At 37.8% G+C, this 23109-nt stretch overlaps 1 protein-coding gene across 1 annotated transcript in view; it reads left to right on the forward strand.

Annotated features, from left to right (window-relative positions):
- Window positions 1-400: 400 nt before the first annotated feature.
- Window positions 401-23109, forward strand: part of gramd1bb (GRAM domain containing 1Bb) — a gene marked incomplete at its 5' end in the record, with an annotated part of 80368 nt that continues 57659 nt past the window's right edge. The window contains 3 exons of the mRNA XM_079246240.1: window positions 401-810; window positions 12136-12225; window positions 17781-17807. Coding sequence (XP_079102366.1) covers window positions 401-810; window positions 12136-12225; window positions 17781-17807 — 527 coding nt within the window. The remainder of the gene's footprint in view (window positions 811-12135; window positions 12226-17780; window positions 17808-23109) is intronic.

Consider the following 23109-nt stretch of genomic DNA (forward strand, 5'->3'; position numbering starts at 1 on the left):
GGAGTTGTGTTACACTCCCTGACAGGCCTTATACATGTTTCATCTGCTGCCCTTAGAACAGAAGCCCCTTTGTTATCTAATCTAGCCCTCTTCTACCCAGCCTGAGTGACTGAGTTTACGGCCACAAGACTGCTCTTCAATCTGTTTGCCAGCCGTTGAACTGATACATATTCACCAACAGCTGAGAGCAGCAGGAGGACTTGTCAGGCCCAAGATATGCAGACTTTTCAGAAAGGGCTTTTAAATAAACAAGGAGCTATGTGAGGTCTCAAAAGATCTGAATTTTGCTTCATCTATTTAGCACAAAAACTTTAACCTGTTTGCAGTGCTAACAGCCCTTAAAGCTGCAGATTTGCAAACGCAGCAATCCTTCGCCGCATCACGTTTTAGAAGAGGAGTTATGGGAGACACTCTTAGACCTCCTTCGCTCCAGGTGAGTGTTCCACAAGATGCTCCAGCATATTCAGATGGAGGAAACAACCCTGTGTCAGATGGCTCTTTGCGATCCAGTTCTTCGACCCCAACTCTCCGCCGCAAGCGTTTCAAGATGCGCCGCATGAGGAACGTCCCCAGCGAGCGGGAGCTGGAAAGAGCACGGCTGACCAACAGCCACCTGACAGTAAGATCTCGCTCAAGCTCAAAGGAGTACCTCCAGTTGCCTTCCATTGAGATCACCCCATCCAGCGATGAAGACGCCGCTTCTTCCTGGTCGAGCTGCTCCACACCCAGCGCATCTCCTCGCCGCAAGCGTTTCCTGCTGAGGAGGTGGCTGAAAGTCAGGGAGAAGAAAGAGCAAGGCAGTGACAGCAGGTTGGTATGGGCCCTTTCTCCTCATGTCTTCTTCCCCTTTCCTCCTTCTTTTACAAACATCTTCCCTAAAACCTCCATGCTGCTTTGTGCTCCTGCTACCTGCACTTATGTGATGTCTTACTAACGTGAGGAGACTTAAAATGTTGTCATGGTGTCATAGACAGTTGAACAGGCAATTAATGCATCGGCCAAAACTGTTTCATTACAGTCTTGTTAAATTTGAAATAGAAAACGTATGCATCGGTTTAACACTGATGGTGGAACTCTGTATGTTTAGTTTTTTACTTTGTCTCTTTTTCCTCTGTATGTCTCTGGTCTATTGTTTCTTATCCATGCTAACTGATTCCAGTAGACTAAGGCTTCAGTGTGATGAATTGAATATCAGCTACTTGTTTTTCCTTTGCAATTAGTTTAGGGAATACTCAATTTGATAACCTGTAAGCTTTAGTGACTATTTATGTTCATGTCATACTCCTAAGAAACACTTCGTCCACACACTTGAACTGCTAATATAACAATTAATTGCAGCACAAGACAGGAGTCACCAGAGTGCAGACCTTTGCCTGCGGGTTAACCGTATTGGAAGATTGCATCTTCTTGAGCACACAACCACAGAAACCAGATACAGTTTGTTTGAATTAAAGGGTTAAGGTGACACTGCAGGGTCATGTAAAGGTTGCACTGAAAGAAATACAATAGAGAGGTCAAAGGGTTTGCAAAATCAATAGATTACTTCCTTTCAGGTGCAAAGCTGAAATGTGAGATGGACCAAAGGATGGTGTCACTTGACAAAAGGTCAGAGGATCAGCAAGTTAAATTTGCCATCAAAGTTAAAGCAATTAAAAAATATATATGTTAAACTCACCTTCCTACTTAAAAAAAATGAACACATGCATTTATTAATTGGTTATTTTAAAGAAACAGAAACAGACGGCATGTCCTTCAGAGCCCCACTAATTTCACATGTGGACTCATATTAGGTTGTTCAAGAAATCTGGACGAAAGTGTGCTGGCAAAAGTCTATTTAGTCAGTGCCTAACAATAAACTGGGTATAATTGGTTTACAGAGCAGCTCATATAATAATTATACTAAGGTTATTTTGTGACTTGTAGTGGTCATGGATGTATTTTTCTGACTGTACCAAAGTCACAGTCTGTAACGTTACTATGCAGAGATCTATGTAGGCACTATGCAGTTGTGCTTCATAATGATGTCACATCATTGACATAAGATAATCCTTATATGTCATTGCAGTTTTGTTTAGTTGCCAACTGAAAAGCAAAAAAGAGAGAGAGCAAGCTGAACATTTTACCCATCTGTTCCTCAGTAGTGTTTTAATAATGCCATTTAAGACGTTAAGAGACAACATAATTACAAGTCTTCATAGTTTTTAAAAAAAAAGGAGGGAGGAGAGGGGGGTGTTGTTGAGAGTCAAATGTTTTCAAGCTAAAAGCCGAGGTTAGCTGTGGAGATGTTAACTGCCAGCTTTCCGTGCTATACTTAGCAGAAATGGATATCTCAGGTAACTGGGAGACACATGAAGCATAGAGGGAGTGTTCTGTGTGTTGACAACACCGTAGTGTGTTCTGAATACAGGAATGTTGTTAATGAAAGCTCTGTCTGCTGACATTCCCGGTGATAGGGAGATCAATTTATGTTTACTGTGGAGTAAAGCTGCTGTTCCTTTCCACACAGCATGACATGGACTGTTTTAACAGGCGCTGTGCTGTTTAATCCAGTACTTTGGAGTTAATAGAATGTACTCCCTCCTCATTTGTCTGCCAAAAGGCATCTACAGAACGATAAATGTGTTGTATAAATAATCCAGATTTTAGTGTTTTCTTTACCAAATTATTTTGAAGCAGAGTGAGTATAATGTGACGTCTAGAGGAAAAGGTGCTTTTCTTTCTTTCTTTCTCTCTCTCTTTCTTTTGGATCCTGACATGAGTTACAATCAATGCATCTGTTCCGTTTTGAAAATTGTATGTTCTGGTTTATTAATGCATTTTCCAGAAATGTGGACTAACTGGGGTTTGCATTTCTTGCTTGTTCTAGTATCTTGATTAGCTTGATTATTTCTGGACATATCTGTAGATAATCTCCATACAAAAACATCTTTAGGAGGATGGGAAGTATGCCACATTTGTGATTGCTTCATTCTGTAGTCTCACACTGTTAGTTTGTATGTTTGCACAGATTTAATACATTTTGGGTTTTAAAACTGGAATTTGTACAGAATGACGGATTAATCTACGTTGGTGCTGTTTTGAGTACATTTGCATTTCTAATCATTGCATCACTTTGTGAGTCCTGTACAGAACTATGTTTTCCAGCTTCTCTTGAAAGGAAAAAAAAATCTAAAGTCAAGTCATTATTAGGTGCCTTAGATTCATTATCATTAAAAATGTATTGATTAAAAAATTAAAAAACATATGTCTTTGATAATTTATTTAATTAGTAATTTGAAAATTCCTGCAGACACAGTGCATATCTACTAAACAGATGTTACAAGCTGATAGTGTCAAAGAAAGGCTATTCCAGTCTTAGTATTATCCTTGGCTTATTTCCTTTAACTGTATTTTATCAGAAGTGAAAAGACACATGATGAAATTGGTGCCCTGTCTCATCTATGAACCACCCGTGCTTATGAAGGAGGATTCATACAGCATATTAGTGCAGACATTTGCATGAATCAAATTAATCAAACTTCAAAGTTTGAGTACAAAACATCCAACGGCAGCCTTTAAGATTGTCAGGGATGGTTTGTCTGTTCCTTCTCACACAGTGTCACTACAGTTCTGTCTAAAATATGAGTTACAGAAAGTTTCCTTGATATTCAACATAATATGTCATTAGTATTATCATCTAACTTCTTGATGATCATATTATCCTTTTAAAATAGAACAAAAAGGACAAGGATCATAACTATCAGGCTGTAATGTCTGTTAAGCTGCATTTATGTTATCTACTTAAATTATGTTAACATGTTTTAAACTTTTTGTCTGCATTTTTGACCTGCCTCCAGCTTAGCTTACATGCTAATAACCATATTTCAAATGAACAGGGAGTTATCTGCCAGTGACTGTTTAGGAAAAAATACTGGGACCTGCTGTTGTAAAAATGGACTTATTCAAACTCAGTTTTAGTGCGTTGAAAGCAAAGGTTTTGGAAAATGTTTGTGTACATTAAAAGAGTCTTTGACTAGGCATTATTATGCTTGTGCTAACACAACTTTCTTTATGTTTACACAGTAATATTACAAGAATATGTTAAAGAAGACAGATTATATGAACTACACTGCTAAATAAAACAATGCAGAACCTGGTTCAGACCTTTTCTGTTTTTTGATCTGGAAAACTTTGAGCAAAATTATGTTTGTTCTGAAGAACAAAAAGAATTTTTGTTAGTTCAAGACTTTGCTTTTGCCTTTAGATCAAAGGGCGGAAAACTATTATGTGACTCAATTATCATCTCTGTTCAGTCCAAAAAACAGTTCTTGGTTAATATGTTGCACACAACGATGCTTACACAGTTTTTTTTCTTTTTTTAGTAGAAGAACTGTCCAGTTAATGTACAAACATGAAAGAGCATTTTTCTCTAACTAGATATTTGTGGTCTCATGCGAACCATCTTAAGATCGTCTTCTATCTTTGGAAGCGTCTTTGAAATGTTGTAAGTATTTAAAACATTTCCATGATTGAAAGGTTTACTGTGGCTTTGTCTTTAAGGTAAATAGTTTGCTGAAAGAGTGTGATAAAGTGGATTGATTTCCCTTCGGGGATAAATAAAGTATCTTTGATATGATTTTGATTGATTTGATGTAGAGTCCTGTAAAATGCTTTGAGTCAGGTTGTCTCAGAGATGATCTGAAATGCTTTACCGAAGGGAAACTTCTGGTGAAGCTGCAGCTTTCACTTGCGTGAAATGAAATGTGAATCAGTTTTATTCTTCAAGTGCATTGACTCCATAAAGGTTTTGTAACTGATGGTAAAATTGTGAGCATTTCTGCGTTTAGATTTTAATCTTCTTTTTCTCCTCAACAGTGGAAACTTAGTAACACATTTTACAACACAGCTTAGTCTTCCTTTTTCTTGCATCTCTTTGTTAAATTATAACAATTGTTGCTATGTAACGTCACTGCTGCACTTCTAATTTTGTTCCCTTCCTCAGTTCCTCATGTGGTAAACATGCTTTCAAGTGAAAAGAAAGTACACCTGCTTTCTGTTGTACAGATCTGCGTTTCATGTATCAGGACCAAATACAAAGACCACACGAGAAAAGGTTAAGTCAATATTTAACAAAAATTAAGCTCAAAGTAATGTATTGAATAAAAAAGCTTTACACTATGATATAGCTTGCAGAGTCTCCACAATCAAACATGAAAAAAATGACTGTGATATGAACATGAGCATTATCACAAAAGGCTGATTAGGTTCCAGCTCAGGGTAGGTTTTATATTTAACAGATGTTTTATGTTCAAGTGGTAGTTTGCAGGTTTTACTCACATTTAAAACTTGATACCAATACTAAGGAAGGATGCTCAATGTTCAATACTACTTTCAATACTACAGAGACAAAATGTTTAATGAAAGGATTTGTTTTTTGTTTTCTTTAATTAAGCCAGAAAACCAGACACAAAAAGAAGAAAATGCAACAAAAATACTAATAAATATAGCAAAAATGTAGGAAAAGACATTAACGCAATAGCTATGTATTTACTCGCAATGCAGTGCTACGTCAAATCAAGGAAATTACTTTTTTGTTTTGTAGTCCGCTTCCTGTATTTGGTCCGCTTGAGACGGGCAGAGACCTGCATTTGCTTCTTTGGTCTGAATCAGAATTCGTTTGGCGCATTCACAGCTCCCCAAACGAAGCAGACTTTCCGAGCAAACGGAGTCGGATTCGAATCAAAAAGGCTGATGTGAATGTACTCCTACAGAGACTGCAATAGATGCAGCTGGCACAGGCTTGAATCCAGGTCTAAAGTCTTTGCTCTGTCAACTCCTGTCTTTGAACCCCTTCCTGTCCAGCAACGGTCTTATAAAGGCCTCTAGAGCTGAAATAATTATTTATTCATTCATTTTCCTCACTGCTTAATCCAGTTCAGGGTCGTAGGGAAGCTGGACCCTATCCCAGCAGTCTTAGGACGAAAGGCGGGGTACACCCTGGACAGCTCGCCAGTCCATTGCAAAATAATTATTTTTAAGGAAATTTTTTTCCACCTACTACAGAGCCTGTGAAAAAGGGTGAGGCAGCTTGTGCTTTCGGTGAAACCAGCAGATTCAAAAGTGGCATTAGTGTTGATATCTGTGCTGTTTAAAACACAATTTACAGTATATTCTTGCTGCAGACACATTACATATTTTCCTCATGTTATCCAGCCTTTATTTTTTGCTAAATATTTCATTTCATCAAGCATGTGTTGTTAGCATGTGTTCACACACAGCACTGTTAAGTCCCCCACACAGTGTTTCAGTCAGATTGAGGTCTGAACTTTGACTGGACCATTTTAGCACTGTAATTCCAACACATCCCAGCCGTTTTATTGTAGCTTTTCTCTTATACCTGTTGCATGACCCAACATTAGTCAATGTTTAGCTTTTGAAGTGATGGTTTACAGTTTGACTATTTGATTTTGATATACATAGGAATTCATAGTTGATTAAAATGACAGCAGTGTTTCCTGGTACTCGGGCTGGAAAAAATCATTACACCTCCATCACAGTGCCATCTGTAATACAGAAGACACTCCATTTTGACAAATGTTCTTTACTTTGCTCCTGTCTGTTCAATGGATATTATACCAGAAGTTCTGCCCTTTGTTCAGATGTAACTTTGCAGACCGAAGTCTTACTACTACAATCTAGTAACTAGAGGTCGACTGATTATCGGGCTGATTATCGGCACCGATATTTGGCAATTTTACGTATATCGGCATCAGTTTTTTTTTTTAATCCAACCGGCCGATATGAAGAAATAAATTTAAAAATGGGTTTTTTCGGCTCAGATGCAGCCGCGCCTCTCTTTCCTGCCTGCTGTCTCCTGCACTATTCACCCCGTCCTCTGATTGGTTAAAGGGATGCTATTATGGTATTTCAAGTTTTCTGAGCTTTCTACAGTGTTACAGTGTTGAATCCTCATCAGACATGTGAACGGCACCGTTTTTTATCACCTAAACGCGTGTTTGAGTTTGAGTTTGAGTTCCAGCACTCTCTCCGTTCGGTTTCCATGGCGACGAAAAACGCGTCGTTTTAGAGAGTTTTTTCTACTTCGAAATCCTTGTGACGTCCCGAGGGATAAGGTTCGGTGATTGGTTACCTTCTACTGGTTAACAAGGGCATGTACAAATACATCAGGCGGGTGGAAAACGTCGGATAAAGTTATTTCCAACGATGGCTGGTGAGTTTACCAAAGAGTGACATCCTGCTGCATTCGTTGCTGTGGGTTTCTGTTTTCCACTTTGTTTTCAGGGTCTGATTCAGGTTCGAACATGTAGGGCTGTATGCTATGTGTTGACATTGTATTTTGTTTTTTTTTATTGACTTCATATTAGCCTAATCCTTCTGTTTATGAGATGTTACAATGACGGGGAAAGCAGTTGCGGTGCGCGCTCCCGATGTAGTGCAGTGGCGGGAGGCGGGGCTTAATGTGGAAGAGTCTCAATCCACTCGTTTTGCCCACAGGCTGATCTGACAACCTACGGAGAGGGTCGTTCTGAAGTAAATAAAGCGATTTGTGACAATAACTTGATCAATCCCAGCCCTTCTGGTCTCAGAAATAAAAATAAATTAGCCTGAAATGCACATAATAGTTCCACTTTAAGCAGCAGAGGCAGAGCCTCCAAAGAAGAAGTTGTCCTCACACACTGGAGAGTGAGAAGAAAAGTTTTCTTGTGTGAGAAGATCCGGAAAGAAAACACATGTCAAAGGTAAATGCAGAAAGCCCTTCCGAAATTGTAATAAACGTCCCAGTCCTCTGCATCTCACAACTACTACTAACGTTACAGTGAGCAGCAGAATAACGTAAGAGCAGAGTAAACCTTAGCGGTAGCTCTGCTAACTTACGTCCCAACATGTCTGTGAATTATTTAAAAGAAGACTGCTGATAATATCGAGATGGAAACAGTCCATGATAGAAAAGCATGTGTGTGTGATTAGGAGAGAGTGCATAAAAAACTTAGTTCACTTGTTTTAGGGAGCGCTAATGGTGTGTTCAGACCAAACGCGTTTTGAGCGTCAAGAGCGGCAGGTTTCCATGAAAAGTCTATGTGGAGGCGCGGCAAAGGGGGGTGGAGCTTTCTCGCATCATGTTTTGAGCGTTCCGCTCCGAAAATTTGAAAAAGTTTTATAACGGTGTGTTCAGAGAAAACGCTCGACCCTGGTCACTAAACTGCCACTTTTGTGTCCGACGCCCAAAACACTCCTAACGCTCCTGCCGCTTGTCTGGAGCGAGAAAAGAGAAGAGGGAAAGGCGGAGTTTTTCTTCCGGTCAGTCTGAATGATGGTGGATTCAGTAGAGAGATGGCAAGGTTTTATTTAATAAATAAAGCTAGAGAACGTTGTCATAGGGCAGTGATAGTCACTGTTAGTGCAACAAGAGCTGCACTCAGCAGAGAGCCCCCTCTCCCCACGCCAAACAAAGCGTTGCTAGGCAACGTATCCCACTACGTTGCCAAATCAGTGACATTCAGCTTTTGACACATTTCTGTGCAAATTTTATTTAACTTTGTTTCATATACTATTACTATAAAATCCCTGGAAGCAAGTTTTTATTTGCATTTACTAGGGATAATGCTGAGCCTGAGAACTCCTGCACTTTTTGTTTTTGTTTGAAGTTAAAACAAAGTTAAATTATTTCAGTTATATTGAAATTTTATTTTATTTATTGTGAAAAAATTCAGGGAGCTATTGTTTAAGTTTTTATTCAACTTTACAAGAGGTGCTGCTGAGCCTGAGAACTCCCTGTATTTTTGTTGTGTTTGAAAGACAAGTCATTGTAGTTTTTAATTTTACTGCATTTTCTGTGGAAAAATTTCAGACTCATTTTATTCAACTTTATAAGAGATGTTTCTGAGGGTAGGAAATTCAGGCACTTCTGGAGCTATTATTTTCTATTTGTTTCACTCAATAAACATGCTTTAGGCATTACAATGAAGTTCAGTGTTTGCATTATTCAATTTTTACACTTTTACTGCAAATGAATGACGGCTCCAAATATCGGTTATAGGCCTCTTCTAACCACTAATAATCGGTATCGGTATCGGTCCTGAAAAACCCATATCGCTCGACCTCTACTAGTAACTAAAGAAACTTACCAATTGCAACTTTTTCAAAGACACTTATTCAGTCACTTTCAAATTGTACTTTCATTACCTCATTATTGATCATGCTAACTGAAAGCAATAAAGTCTTTATTTAGCTATTTCTCTGCGGTCCAATTTTGGAATGAACTTGCTGGGATGTCCACTCCTGAGAAGACCATCAGCTCACTTGTTTATCACAGAATAATGGAATCTGAATAGTTAGGAAGTGCTCCTTTAACTTTTCTCAGACTGATAGGAAGCAACGATTCCTTCTCTGAGATCATAGCTGATGTCTTTCCTCCTAATTGGCAAACTGACAAAACTTGTGCATTTACAGAGGTGTTCACATTTCCTGGTTGTATGTTAATCGTGTGAATTTCAGTAACTTTTTTTCTCAGAAATCAATAAGTGTTTCTAGTTTTTTACACACTACTTTTTAGAGCTGTGACAATTTGGTTTTTGTCCCGATTCGATTGACTTTTTTTTGGTGCCGATTCAATTTAATTGTGATTCCTTGATATTGTGAATTTTTGCTAGTTATTCTTTATGTCATTTCAATTAGGAAAAAACAACACAGTAGCCAGACAATCATTGTGCTGCTATATTGCCTAAGAAGACAAGTAAAAAGATCAATAAAAACAAAAAAATTATAATGGATTATTTTTATTTATTTGAAAAAAAAAATCAATTTTTTTTTTGTTTAAAAAAAATATTTTAAAAATATGAAGCAAAAAATCCTGACATTTGATTTTTTTTTCTTTTTTTTATATTTCATTTCCCACCCTACTGCTTTTCCATTTTGGTTAAGTTTTAACTCAATAAATTTTAACAGTGGGATTATGTCATGTGTTGTATTGCATGTGGGGTTGTATTTAACTGATTGAATGACCTGGTCAAGACCTGGTTGTTTTTTATGTACTGGTACTTAAACTTAAGTATTAAAGAGGGGGTATTTTCTCTTTACCCTGTTCCGTTTTGTGATGCATGACTTGGTTGTGTATAAGATTGTTCGTCTAAGAACCTTGGAGGCTTTCAGACACTGTGGAATCTGCTGTTTTGCAGTCTGATAAAAGCTGAGCTATTTTGAGGAAGTGGTGTAGTAGTTCTCTCCCCACTGCCGCCACCTTATCCAAGCAGTTAAATATTTTAGTCTTGAAACCCTCTTACCAAGCTTTATAGTAGACAATACAACGGTTTGCATATGTTTGTTTTTTTGGGTGAAATTTGAAAAGTACAGCAGGAGAAAAAGATATGCTGGTTTGCTGAAACAGCATTTTCTTCATGTTGAAGAAGAATTGATCCTGGATTATGACCTCGGATCAGGGCAGATGACAATACAAAGGCCCTCTCTTGGAACATTATTCATCTGTGTACCTATAATGGTTTATGTTGCATATTTTTATGTTTTTGCAATGGTTGTAATTTATTTAGTATAAAATTGTTAGGAATAAATTAAGCCTCCTTGCTGTCATGTTGAAAAAGCATACTCTATTAATTGTGTATGAGTTATGAATAATTCAGCTAGAGCCTGTGCCAAGTCAGCTTTCTCTTCTTGTCATTTTAAATGCTCAAAAGGTCAGAGGTACAAGAATAAAGATTTGCGTAACACCAGCACATAAACACATAATATTTTACAGTGGGTCTGTCCACCCTCCAGTGAGCAGTTAACAGACAATGAAGCATGAGCAAAGATGAGTAGTTCGAGTCAATGTTTATCCAAAGACATGCATGTTAGTTAAACAGGATTGTCTAAATGGGACTATGTGTATAAATAAAGGTTTTAAAGTGTGATACTTTAAAGAACATTTTCACAGATGAAAGCAATTGATAAAAAGTTAAAATTTCCTTTACAGCCAAATGTTTACCAAAAAAACTGCTTTTAAATAAAATGTGTGCTCCAAATAGTTAAGAAAATGTTAATACTGTGTTAAAACAGACATATCTCTTTGTTTTTATATAGTTATATAGGAGTCACAGTTGACACAATTGCCCTATTGGCTGTGAAACTGATTTCCAAACCACATCCTCCACAGGAAAATAATATCAACCACAAATGTCCATCTTGCATACAGAATAGCATCCCTTAAGGCTTTTTCAGGCAGATGCTCTTTAGGACGCTGATAACGGTGTCATGGGTCTTGAGTGAATAGTGAAAGATTTCTCAACGGAACGGCTTTATTCTTAAATGTCAAAGTGTGGGACGGGAATTACAGCAGAAAGTTAAAATGGAAATTATTCACTCAGAAAAAGTAATGGTCAGTGCTAACTCACTCAAGTAGGTATTGCTTCGACTTCAGGCTTTCAGAGTGCAAGGTGGGCCTCTCCAGAGGGGGCTCCAGACAGTTTCAAGGTTGACTTGGTGATGTACATTAAGAAATTTTACATTAGTCATCACATGAATAAATAGAATGTTTTTACCATGGCTGAAAAGTTTCGTCTTTGTGGGAATGTTGCTGCTTTTAAACAGAGAGACCAACGAATGCCTGAGACCAAACCTTGCATGTTTTTAGTGCATTTTTAGAAATGTCAGTCAGAGTTTAGCAAGACAGTTCTGGAGGGGGATTATTGTTGTAGACTTAACGAAAAAAAACACTGATGAGATCATTTTACAGAAGTAAGCCGATTTCAATCTCTAACCTATTCTATTTATAATCTATGTGTGCCTCATTTTGAATAAGAGAGTTACAGATTTCTTAGATAATATTTGTGTACAAAAATTGCCCATTTTATTCTTGTGTTTCTCCTTTAAAAAAGTCATTTATGTGCTCAACAATAGCCATATATTGTTTTTCAGGAAAGAGCTCATCATTAGCAGAGCCAGAATCATATAGCGCCATCTAGTGTTATCTTTAAACATGTGCATGGACAGTAAAGGAAAAGAGTTTTGTACTTTAGAAGTTGAGTGTTACCATGTCATGTTTTTCTTTTAAATGTCTAATTAAGTTGTACTTTAATGATAGTATTTAAGCCTAGTACAGAATTTACATCAAATTACATGTAGTTATTTCTCTCCACCATGCAGCAGCCAGCAAAGCAGTCAGCAAAGCAGTCTGCAGAGCAGCCATGAGGATGACAACAGCCGTTTCTTGACACCATTAATTCGAGAGGAAAGGTGAGCAGCATGGTTTACATGGTGTTGCTTTTGTTTACATCTGCACTCAATCCATCTTACATTAATGAAAGACAGACTTAAAAACCTGCTTTCAAAGGAAAGGTTTCATGTGTAAAAAAAACAAAAACAAATATACACACTAAATAATAAAATATCAAATGACCTGGTTCTTTGATTAAACTGTTTTATAATTGAGTTATAATCTGGAAAACTGCTTTTTCTCCCTGTTTACAGCAGCCTGTCAGCTTATGTACACATTTTTCCACAAAGGAAGGACAACATAATACTCCTTGCTTGTTTTCTCCACTAGGGGGCAGTTTATTCTTGGTACAACAGAAAAAAACTGATTTCTGTGCATTTTCCTGAAAACCGGATTTACATGGACAAATAGCACCGTTCACAAACATGTAAATGTCTGCCTGTAAATGACAAAAGACCATAGACGACTCCTTTGTGCTCAGCCAGCTGTACAAATACATATTTGTTAGTATAATCTCTCCCTTTTATTGGCTTTCTTTGTATTTTAACATCTAAAACTGGCTACATGTATCTTCCTCTCATACTGGCTGGTATTTCTTCTCCTCACAGCCTCCCTCTGAGTTGAGAGGCAAGCTGTATAATTAACAGCTGTGGTCGATGCTATGTGTTGTTTCAGCAGCAAAAGTCACAATCCTGGATATTAAAACAGTAACTGAACTGGGTGTGTAAGTGCCTGAGCATCTTCACATATCCTGGTATGTTTTACATAAAGCAGCAAAACCAAAGAAAAAGCCATTGAGGAAGCTTTTCAAGATTTGCATATGTCAGGAAACAACAGCATCCAGAATAAGTAGGATTTTATAGTGATATGCAAATGTTTGCCTTTTTGCTTCGTGCTGCCACCTTATCTAGGTAGAGACACATTTCTGATGTGATCTTTCTTTTATTTCATGCTTACGTAACTGACCCCATCAGTTTGTGGGAAAATGGACATGGAAACAAATCTATTGGTGTATTGGAATTTTGCAAAATCATTTTAATTGTATAAAGCTGTAATACTTATATGTGGGTTTTTAACAAAAATTGAAAATTATATTTGCATACAGTTTAAACCATATGCAACGTTTTAAACAATTATAGGAACAATAATATAATTTTTTTTTAAATCAAATAAAAATTTAATAAATATTTTTAATGACTCAAAATATTTCTATAAAATGATAGCTGAATTAACTAATATTAGTATATTAGTTAATTCAGTTAGTATTAGTATATTAATTAAATATTTCCAAATGAATTATTTCAGAAATATTTATTTTATTATTATTCAAAGTGATGACTACATAATTGTTTCATTTTCATTTAATCATGCAAATACTAAAAATGTTGAAAAAAATAATTACATAATTATTTCTGCATTTATTTATTTTTTAATGGCTATTAATTCATTCATCTACTGATTAAATTACTTTACCTTATGATTTAGTGCAATATGAGGCAAGTTGAGCTGGAAATAAACCCTCTTAAAGAGCATCACTGTGCAGGTCACAGTTCAGTGGGCCACGTCTGGATCTAATTGGGAAATAATTGTGGGTCATAGGCTCTGAGGTAATTATTATGGGTGCGCATTAGGGTTAGGGTTGCGTTTTCACTGCAGCAAACCAAAACTACTTTATACTTTAGGACTCTGATAAGTCTTACCTTTAGAGATGAGCGCAGGATCAAACATTTGATACAGTATATCACACAAGTAGTCTTTGCATCTGACATTCTGGTCCACACTTCCGACCAGTTGTTGTTATTAATGCACCAAATTGCAGTGTTGCGACAAACAGGAAAACAACAAGTTGTTGCATAATGCCAGATTTTGACCAGAGCACAGTGGAAGAATCCAAAAAACCTGTTGAACACCAACATATTTTATCCTAAGGGTTTGGGAACCACTGCACTGCTGCACTAATATGATATTATATCAACCTTTTGACAACACACAAAGCAGGAAATGGCAACTTCCAGCTCACGGAAATCTAACAAATTATATGTAAACATCTATTTCTCTACATGGGTCATTTTTCTAGTTTAATTATTTCAAATATTAACTTAAGATGACAAACAGCCCATTTTTACTTTGTTTCAGAATTCTATAAGAATCATGAAAAAGATTTTTTTTTCTTCTTTCAAACCAAAAAAATAAACCATATTTATTTGTTTCATATTTCTTTGTATAAGTGTTGCCTGGATTTTTCTACAGCAAAGACACAGAGAAATAAACTATTGTAGAAATAGCTAAATCTAGAAATGCATAAAGACATAAATAAATGGGACCATAACAGGTAACTGTATCGAGGAAGCAAGACATGAAAAAATGTGCTTGTTTACTGTGTCCTGCTTTGATGATGTCAAATTATATTAACAGTATTTTCTAAATACAACAAAGATGCGAAAGACAACAAACTGTGATCTGTTTCTGAATTCTGTAATAAAGTTACTAGAACAAACAAAACCCTGCAGTTAGGCAGATAATTGTGTGGGACTATCCTGATAAAAGTACGGTTAAAAGTTGTTTAGAAAAATGAGTTGGGATCATCCTTGTCTAGTCTAATAATAACCATCGTCTTAGCCATCGTTCTCCATCTACTGAAGCTGTGCATTCCACCTGCACTCTTCCTCCCTGTCCTGCACTCGTCTCTGTGCTTTTCTCTCTGGCGCTCCCTCCCACACATCCTTCCGGCTCAGTGTCTCTACTTGCTCGAATTAGGAACAGTACCTATCAAACCTATGGGATTTTTTGCTGCCTTTCTCTTTGCTGTGCTGGTGTTAGCTAGTGAGGAGCGTCTGCAGCAGCTGCAGGGAGAGCAGCGTTCTGTAGCCGGCTTTAGAGGGCACGGAATGTCATGTCTCCTCTGCAGGTAAAATCAGCTGCATTTCTGCTCGGAGGCTGCGCCACTGCCTCTCCCAAACTCCACCGGTGCCATCGTCTTTATGTCTATCGGTCCTGTTTTGCTCTCAGTGCGTCTGCCGGTTTGTGGAATGTGCTGCAGTTTACTCAGTGTGCTGTGCGGCTGCGTTTTCTGGCGAACTGACAGCAGGCTGTCAGCTAATGTCTGCCTCTAGCTGTGATTTTAGCTGCCTGTGCCAGATAACCGTCAATGGAGGCTGGAGGAGAGAAAGTGATTAAATTAAGTTGGTGACATAGAGAGCAGTTTGCTTGTGTTTCTGTTATGTTTTTGCATCTGAAACTATTGCTCTGTTCATCTCCTCCATGATAACTGCAGATAGTGTTATGTAATATCACAATGTGACTTTGCTAGATGAGTAATGTGAGTCATCAGTAAAGATGACGCAGCACATGATTGGGAGTTTTGAAGCAACACTGTTGCACCTGTCATCACTGGTCAAGACGTGATAAGGAGATGAAATGGGATTTCATTAATACTATTTTTTAACTAGGTCATCTGTGGAAGGGGTTTGATGCATTACCCGTTCTGTAAGCAGTGTGTTAGTGTATAAAGAGCAACAATAACATCAATAGAAAACACCACAGTAACATTGTAACCATGTGTTTTTATTCATATACATTATTCACATTTATTTCCTTTTAAGCATTTGTAACTTATTTTTGAACATTGATTATTAAACATTGTGTAGTGCAACTTTAACACAATTTAATTTGATTTGTATTTGAGAATGAACATTTAATATGTAATATCATCCAATATGGAAATTATATTACTTGCTATATATAAGTAAATAATATATGGTGTTAATCTCGGGTGCAGCATTCGATTTCAGCACCTGTGCATGCTAGTTAGCTGTGGAACGGCCAGTAAAGCAGTACCTCCCTTATTAATTCACCCATGCTTTTCCTATTTCAAGATGCATCTTTGCAATTTTGTGATTTTTTTTTTTGTGAAATTAATTTGTGATGGTTAGAAATTTTCTATCTGTTGCTGAGTAATGAGAAAAGATATGCATGACTTACATTGACTGGATATATAGGATTAATACAAATAATAGGGTCCCAACATTAGTTATGTAAGGGGAACTCAAAAAGGTACTTTTTAATGCCGTTGGTTTAACCAAAGCATGTTCTTGTTGAGCATCTTATCGGAGCATTTTCACTGTTATGCATGCTGCTTTAGCTCAGGAGGAAGAGCAGTTGTCCTTCAACTGAAAAGTTGGGAGGTTGATTCCAGGCTTCCCCTGACTAATGCCAAAGTGTCCTGGGGCAAGACACTGAACCCCAAGTTGCCCTCCGATGTGCCTATCGGAGTATGAATGTGTTGTATGAGTGTGCGTGTGAATGGGTGAATGTGACAAGTAGTGTGAAGCGCTTTGAGTAGTCTGCATGACAAGAAAAGCGCTCATTGGGGTCCTCTTTACCAAGGGCTGCCCCTGCTCTGACTGCATGGGTGTTGCTGTGGGGGCTGTCCCTGTCTGGTGCTGGCGCTGCAGCCTTACAGTTGTGGCGTGGGTCCTGTCTGCCCGGACCCTGGTGGCCCCCATGGTGATGGCCTGGGTGGTCTTGGTAGGTGGTAGCCCCATGTGTAGAGGCTCCCTGAGGATATTGTTTCCTTATCTGGTGCACATCTGGTACAAATGCACCTGGCCATTCATCTTCTTTTAACTGTTATAGGGCTAATAGGGCATGGGCGAGGGTGGTTTTGGGTGGGTGAAACGGGATGTGTATGTGTGTGTATGTTTTATCTATTTGATGTAAATTGTTTTATAATGTGAAGAACTTTGTATTGTTTTTAAGCACGAAAAGTGCTATACAAATAAAGTTTGATTTGATATAAGTACAAGTCCATTTACCATTTACCATTCAACGCAGCACTGATGACATATTCACGAGGTTTCATTGCGACTCAATGGTTAACGCAGTTGCCTCACTTGGAGGCAGTTGTTCTGGTGGATGGTGTTCAGTCTCCAACTTCCAAGCAAGTTGTAGTTTGTTTGAGACTAGACTATCACAAACTATTCCTCAGTAAAATCACATCAGTTACAAAAACATTCAATATCTTATTCTATAGTTCTTGTCACATTATGGCACCACAATCATAAAACTACATTTATCCTTTAATGTGTTACATAAGAAAAGGTGGGCAAAAAATTCTGCTTTCTAAACATAAGTATTATCTTTTTCTTTTTTTTCTTTTTTTTTAGCTCTTTAACGATATGCAGAGGACAAGAATCAGATCGTAAACAACACTGAGCAAAGATTTCACCATTTGTGATGCAGAAGATCTAAAACAATACCAAACACATTAGGCATTAATATATCATTAAGCAGTATTGAAAATTTTTGCACTATTCTGCATTTTGGATTGGTCCACTCATATTTTGTTGATTCTTTTAGCAATAGTTTTTATTGTGTTTATTTCCCCCTCAACATTCTTACATATGAAATCAGTTAAAAGTCCTGAATTTATATATGAATATATCTGAGTAAGGACTTACTATTATTGAGAAGACCATAATTACAACAATAATATGATCATCAACACATTTTTAATTGTTTTACATCCAAGCAGCAAATGTAGTCGCTATGACTGAGCTGTATCTCTTCTGTGCAGGTCTGACAGTGCAGCGGACAAAATCGGGTAAGTCCGCTTTCTGACCACTCCTCTTTTATCCATAGAACTGGGGGCATGTATCTGCGCTAGTGAGTGGGTGCATACAGTTAAGGGTACAGTGGGATGGCCTCGCTGTCACCCCATTTGCCCCGGCCCGCCCACCCTGCATGTGACACAGATTCATGGCTTTGTCTGACTGACCAAGGTGTCTGAATACGCTTTACATTTGGAGAGGCCGGCAGTGAATACAGTTGCAAGCCATGGAATGCCTTTGTTTGCTTTTATTGGACAAACAACATCAGACACAAACAGGGCTTTGTGAGTTGGATACCATTGTGGAACTTTTAGTCTTTTAACTGTGAGCCAGTGGCTGATCAGCACTGGGAACACACACTGTGGGCACCGTGTGGGCACCTCGCTCTTCAGGGTGTGAAAGCTGTGCTATCACAGGAAACTCTGCACCCCTCTCAAAGCATAAAGGTTCCTGCTTAAGCTGCAAAGGTGAGTGTGATTAACAACACGTCATTCTTGCTGGAGCAAGGAGTGGATGTGTTTGAAAAGATGTTTCTGGGTAATTAACTTGCAAGAAAACTTGGCATCGCATAGATTTTGTTACATTATTGCTGCAGTACATGGAAAACATGAGACGGTTTCTTTGTGTTGTCTTTCAGTCAGTCTCACAATGTGAATGCAAATTGCATCAGGTTTTTAAAGTGCTTCATCTCCTCTTGCTGTGCCCTCTTAGGCCTCATATTTGTCAGAAAAGGTATTTTAGAAATGGAAGTAAATAAGAGAGAAGTTGGTTTTGTTTAAAAATGATTGGAACTTTTTGTGAGCAGTGTTTTGAGGTTATCATCATATAGTGTGTTTGCTTTGTGTGTTTCTGCATGTTGATTTTACAATGATCAGTGAGGAGAAATGGTGTTTGTGGCATTCACATTTTTCTGGGCTGATTGAACTCTAGTGTGTGTGTGTGTGTGTGTGTGTGTGTGTGTGTGTGTGTGTGTGTGTGTGTGTGTGTGTGTGTGTGTGTGTGTGTGTGTCTTTGCATTGGTATGTTTAAATGGTCAGTCATGCAAGTTACATTTCTACAATACCAGTCTAGAGTTGAACCACTAGGAGTCTCTGTTCTCCGGTATTTGTTACATTGTTACATTGGCTTTCAAGCCAAGAGTTGTACCTTTATAGTATTATGTATGAGTACTGGATCCATTTACTCTACTTAGATGTGTTCATACATTCAGCAGTGATGCTTCTTTAAAAAAAAAAAAAAAAAAAAAGTGGGTGTTCTCTGTCTGTCTGTGATCATTGCAGAATTTTTGTAAATAAAAATCAGGAGAAGAGGTACCTTCCTTTACAGCTGTGAAATGCCTTTTATAATTCCTTTTTATCCAGTTATCTTCCCCCACTTCTTTGTATGATAGTCTTTTTATAGGTTGACTGTATGCAAATGCAAGGCATATTATTATCAGCAGAAGCACGCAGCACATTTTTACGAGTTTGGCTGAGAAACACAGAAAGGACGGGAGAAAGTAAAAATAATTATTGGCTACTGAATGCAGCAGAGGTCATTCCTGGAGTTCAAAACCTGCAGTAGTGGGGATAATAAGTAGAATAGCTCAGTTTTTGAGTTTTTTATTTATGTTGGTTTTGAGTCCTACCAACAGTTTGTGTTGGACGGTTGTGTCACCATCCATGAGGTGGCTTACTTAGATGATGACAATTGCTGTTTTGGTACAGTTTAATGTGTAATACAACTGGGATGTGCACAACAAGATTTTTATAAAGGTTTGAGAGGAGAGCTTATAAGAAATTGGTAAACCACTACTTGTTTTTTATATGTATTAAATTGACTAAATTTAAGACATGGCACCAGGAGCAGGGTTACCTCTCCACTGGGGAATATTTGGCAGTCATGTATGTACACTATAGGTGGTTTTAAACCACATGACGCATTGACAGTTCTTACCACTCACTCGGGATTACACAGATCCATTAATGTTTAAATAGAATCAGTATCATGTCTATTTTGTGTGACATTTTCTTCTTTTTTTTTTCATTGCACTTCTCAAAATTTGTAAAAGGGATCATAAACATCCAGAATTTCACGTTGTACTGATTTTGACACTGGCCCTGCGTTCCATTTCCTTTGCATAGTAGAGTTTTATCTTGAGTCTGAGGATGCAGTGATGACCTGTGTTTACTCAGTGGTTCTTTTAAGTTTTTTCTGTGCCTGTACAGTAATTTCTGTTCTGGGATTGTTGTGGTGAATGAAGTTCTAAAGATTTAAGCTGCATTATTGTATATTTCACACAATACTGTTTCTGCACCCCTTGTAAGACCATTGTTGGTAATGAAATAATGCTTGAAAGGTCTGCAATGAGACTTTACAAAGAAGTTGGGATGCAAAAGCAGTTCAAAGATTCACAGTTAGCATGTCTTGAAAAATAGATTTAAGTTCTGCATTTATATTGAAAATCAAACGGGCACTGGTGGATTTACGTGACAGGAATTGAGCCGGTCTTTATGATCTGTTGCAGACATTCTCCTGAACAGCCACACATTGTACTGTCTCTGTTCTAATGTCAGCATTGCTTTGGAGCTTTCTCAGTTGCCGATTTATTGATCATTGTCTGTAGTTTGAGACATTAGCCTCCTGTGACATGGATCAGCATAATATGATCTTTCACTTAACTTTGAGCCTTAGAGGCAAAGATCCAACAGATGAGATAAATGATACTCAGAAAATAGACCATTTTGTAGAAGTGGACGCTTCAGTAAAGTCAGTGTTAAAAGATCTTTAAACATTTCAGTATGAAAATTATTTGAAATCTCAGTGAAAGTGTTTTGTGCACGACGGGGATCTGACTAGACATGTGTTGTTGTTGCTGTTGTTTTACACCTTTAGGTAATTGAATATCCCTGATCAGTTACATTAGTAAGATGCCATGAGGTTATGACACAGCTGATGTAGACATATGTGGATGTTCATGTAGCCACTGTACTGCTGATGCAGCGGATAAGGACCACAGATGCATGGCTGCAGCATGTAGACGGGAAGACGGAAGAGGAGGAGAGAAGGAGAAAGTGATGGGGAGCAGATCTGCCGGGGGGTGGGCGGTGGGGGATTCTGATAAGAGAGTGGTGGAAAGGAGGTGAAGGACCACCCTCGTCGAGCAGCGCTGTTCTCAGGGAGCCTGTTGAAGGAACCTTCCTACACACACACCACGGCCAGCCAGCCAATCAGAGCGCTCTTATATTTGACCCATCCTCCCCCGTACAACTGCTCATCTATGGCTCAGCAAAGCAGATGTGAGGTGAAATGGTAGGAAGCAAGCCTGTTTGCCACCTGGACTGAAGACTGAATTTCTCTGTGTTTTTTTATAGTCAGAAGGAGAAGCAGGATTCCAACTAGAGCCGGAGCCTCAAATTACTTTCTATCTGGACAGCGGTGTCCAATCAGCCCGAAAATCCTTCTGAGCAGACATCCAGTGCTATGTATCACCTATGCTCACAAGTCATGTCTGAGCTGTTATTTCTCCTCTATATTGGTATCGGATGTGCAGTGTAACAGATCAGGGGGGATTTTGAGGCCGTTCGACGATGACAAAGTATGGCGGACAAGTTGTAATTTGACAGCAGGACAGCGGGACAGTGATTGAAGAGAGGCCATGAGAGCCGGGAGAGAGGCCAGGATGGTGTCTGCCTGTTCACCATGCACAAGCATAAGGTCAGCTCTGGTTTCTTTTACCTGCTTATAACAAACAACAAAATACTGGCATGTATGAAAGACCAGGGGCATGCATTGCATATAGAATATATTTTATAATGATCGTGTCCTGTATATTTATATTCCAATTATATAAAAATGAAAATGATTTCAAAACAAAAAATGAACAAAGTAACGTCACTCCTCTGCTAATGCTATGTGGTTACATGCACATCTGTTCACTGCAAAATCCACTGCCGGTCCTGTGGCTGTCTGAGGATCATCCAGTGATTAGCTTGTGTTTTATGTGACAGTGTAGGGCTACTGTAGTTTACATTGACTGTACCACATGACCCACATGCTTCTGATTGTTTTACACTGGAAAGGTTACATAGAAAATAAATCTTCTCTCATATTGTCCACAGCAGCTTTTGATTGCTTTTGATTAAGATATTTTTAGTCAGAATATTTTTCTTAGAACATGGTTTGATGTGGAAAATGTGTCAAAGTGATCAATAAACACAGTGATTGTCTGTAATCAGATGAATGCAGGATGTAGCAGAGAGGATTTTCCAGCTGGCCTCCAAGTATCTGCTGTGATCTCTGCTCTTCAGCTCCATTAGAGACAATTCAGTCAGATTTACTGTGCCTGTCAAAGGGGATGTAGTGCAGCCCTAACACTGCTTAGTCTTACTTTCTTGTAACTATCTCTGAGCCTTTAAAATAATCACAAAATGTGGTCATAAAGGACTAAACGTAGAACTTACTGCTCAAGCACTTTGTGATTATTAATTTCTTATATGAGGAGTTTTTTTTTTTTTTTAAAGAAAGTATCTGATTTCATTTATTGGAGTAAACACACTTCCATCTTTCTAGCAAATGGTGCTTTAAATCTTTAATAATGATAAATGTGTGGACATTTATCCACACATTTGTTGTATTTTGATACGTAAAGTTAGATGTATTTTTTTCACCCTACACAATTAGATCCACCAAACATCTCAGGTGCGTCCATCTGCAAGTCAGTAAATGATTAATCACCTCTTCAAGCCTTTTTTTTAATAGTTAATTGATGGGTAATGAATCGTTTATAAGAAAAGCTGTGAAGTAGTAAGGCTGGGCAGTGTGAGTCCTCACATTTCAGTGATCCGAAATAACTGACTGGATGTTTGTGTGTAATTTGAAAGAATAGTGCAGTGTCTCTGAAAACACAAACATTTGACTAGTTGGGTCACTTTTTAAATCTTAAAAGAATATTTTATTTTTAAACTTTATTTGACAGTTTGTAAAATTGACAGTTTGTAAAATTAATCTTAATAATATGTCTATAACCACAGAATCAAGGTCACATTCTGTAAAGATATCTTCATCTTTAATTGCTGGAGAATATATTTAGTCTTATTAAATGCGAGTTTCATGGATGGAAAATGACTGGGTACATATTTATCCTATAACTGGAAAACTGGAAAACCGTGAATTAAAGTAATTTTTAAAATTGTCAGCATGCAAAGAAAGTACTAACATAACCTAATATAAATTAGATTAAAATTGACATGTGTAAAAATAATAACAATATTTCCAGTTTAAAGGTTTATCTCTAAATGTTTTATCACAACAAGA

Source organism: Telmatherina bonti (genome assembly GCF_933228915.1).
Source record: "Telmatherina bonti genome assembly, chromosome: 9".
NCBI classification, from domain to species: Eukaryota; Metazoa; Chordata; class Actinopteri; order Atheriniformes; family Telmatherinidae; genus Telmatherina; species Telmatherina bonti.